Source organism: Amphimedon queenslandica, unplaced genomic scaffold, assembly GCF_000090795.2.
Source record: "Amphimedon queenslandica unplaced genomic scaffold, v1.1 AMPQUscaffold_8536_Cont19520, whole genome shotgun sequence".
In the NCBI taxonomy this organism is placed as follows: Eukaryota; Metazoa; Porifera; class Demospongiae; order Haplosclerida; family Niphatidae; genus Amphimedon; species Amphimedon queenslandica.
Window position 1 is genome coordinate 1 of NW_003551187.1, and position 2,614 is coordinate 2,614.

General features: G+C 37.3%; 1 protein-coding gene across 1 annotated transcript; it reads left to right on the forward strand.

Annotated features, from left to right (window-relative positions):
* The first annotated feature begins 11 nt into the window (after positions 1-11).
* Positions 12-564, forward strand: LOC109591282 (tuftelin-interacting protein 11-like). The gene is made up of 2 exons (XM_020007042.1): positions 12-170; positions 296-564. Exons 1-2 carry the CDS (start codon positions 12-14, stop codon positions 467-469), a joined length of 333 nt encoding a protein of 110 aa, XP_019862601.1. The 3' UTR covers positions 470-564.
* The last annotated feature ends 2,050 nt before the right edge of the window (positions 565-2,614 follow it).

Sequence of the window (2,614 nt, forward strand, 5' to 3'; positions counted from 1 at the left end):
AGCAATAAAATATGTTACAGCACAAAAACCTCTCTCTTTCTTTTTTCTCTTTCTCTCTCATTCTTGTCCCCTCCTTTAGAAGAGCTCCTGAAGTACAGCAGGTTAGTCAAACTAAACAGCAACAGGTCCCTCCAACTAGTATCAGTTTTAAAGACGTCATTGAGAAGAAGGTAAGAGAAGTTATTTTCAATTATTATTCTTATGAGAGACAAAAACAAAAATTAAACCTAGCATAAACATAGTTAATTATTATTATTATTATTATTATTGTTGTTGTTGTTGTTTATATTTATAGGCTGAAGAACTGGGTATTGTGTTTCTGCCGTTAGCAAAAAGACACGAAGGCAAACAGTTACATAGTTTTGGTGACTTGACCATTTACATTGATAGAGGTGTCATTTTTATAATGGAGTCCAACCACTCATGGATCCCTATTTCACTGGAAGAACTTGTCAATAAAACATCATGAAATTATTTTAAAATTCATGTATATGTATATATTTGTGAGGCTCTTGGCCTCTTGCTAACTGATAATGGCCGGGTAGACCGGTTCACGACTCGAGAGTCCTCATTATAAAATCCTCTTTAGCACGCGCCGCTGGACGCAATTGCTCTTCACAAGACAAAAAAATAACAGACAGAGAGAGAGAGGTAGGAGCAGAAACAGGAGATATTCTCTTGCGCTGTCTTTCTTTTTCCCGTTTGGCTGGTTGCAAAGTCCTTCTGCAGCCGACAGGCGTGGGACCGACCACCTCTTGAGTGGTTTCCATCATGTCTTCCTTAACGAGCTCTGCTTTACTGGTAAGTCCAACTTTATTACTACGGCAATTACTGTATATATGCATATATAGCTGATTGTGAATTTATTGTTTCTTGTAGTTTCTTTGTATTTTTATCTTGTTCAAATACTCTGCAAGCAATGTTGTGGTAAGTAAAGCCAGGCATACACAAGGTAGCTTTTTACTAGCAACATTTGTGGTTACTTTGATCTTGTAAGCAACATGTTGCCAGAAATAGAAGGCTGTTCTATTTCTGGCAACATGTTGCTTACAAGATCAAAGTATCCACAAATGTTGCTAGCAACATATTGCCTAGTGTATGCCTGGCTTAATATTATTTATATATATTTATCTATTTATTATTATTAACTAATGTTTATTAGGTTAAAAGAGAAGCTGATCGAATGGCAATGGGTGTTTGCACAAATACTTCAGAGGTATGTGTAGTTATTATTATTATTGTTGTTGTTGTTGTTGTTGTTCAGTGTTGTCATTATTTTATCATTGTTATTTCTAGTGTTCTGTGACCTGTGGTGGTGGTTGTATGATCCAGTACTGCAGGTGTGAGGATCAAGCTGGTACTGCTTTAGCACTCTGTGGTAGTCAGCCTTGCTGCAGCAATCTTAATGATTTTCGAACTGGAAATAATCCACTTTCCTGTATACAGTGTAACACGAATCCATGTCCTGGTAAGTACCTGTTGCTGGGGATAGGCAAATTATACTAGCATAATTTAAGGCATAATAGAGCAAGTTATTATGCTGGCATAATGGGAGCATAATGGGTCAAAAATTTCTGGCTAACCACATGATTTTAAGTACTAATAAAACCAACTGCTTAATACTCACCTCCTCAAGCAATGCAAGTGTGGTGAGTCCAATGGCTTAGGCTGTAGTATTTTCCAGTGACTCAAAGCCTGGAAACATTTTTTATAATATTGCAATTATAACAGGTTCATGTACATGTAACTTGATAATTGATATTTGAGTAAAGCTTAAACTATGAGCATAATAATGAGCATAATTGGATTTATTTCAAAGCATAGTAGGCAAAATTTGAAGCATAATTTGCCTACCCCTATCTGTTGCTGTTGACATTATTAATTAATTGTTATTATCACTGTTGTTTTATTAGGTGGACCTACTTCTGTTAACGGGTTTATTCCTCATTCAAGGACATTAAATATTGTTGATGGTGTCACTGGAATGATAACTGTTACTACTACCAGCAACACTGCTATGATTAGTATCACTATTCAAGTACCTGATCCAACTAGCTATTCTACAACCTTTAATACTACACGAACAACTACTCAAATGGGTACTCAGACATCCTCTACTGCTACACAGAGTATCCCTCCTCCTAATTATGAAATTTCTAATGGGATGGTTAGGATCAATGGCCAGCCATTGATAACACCCGGTCCTTTCTTAGCCGTTAGAACAATACCTTCCACTGGTAGCTTCAGCTACATGGGGACAGCAGGAATCTATCAGTTAGGAACTGGATCTGGTGTAGCCACTTTTAGCGGATACATGCCCTATTATTATATATCACCTTTTGGACATGTCTATACGTATTCTGGTTCTAAAGCAGTGCGAGATAAAGCACCAGGTAAAGTTTTTGTTAGATTGAACAACGTGCGGAATGAACGGCTAATCATAACATCAGAGAATTCATTCATTACTGAGCAGTTAAGTAAACTATCTGGTGCTCCAATGACCATAGAGCCTGTTGGAAGTGGAGGAGCTATTGGTTTCAACTTTGGAACTGGTACCAATGCTTTCATGATAACATCATCAACCAATGTCAGGACGACTGTATCCCCAACCACC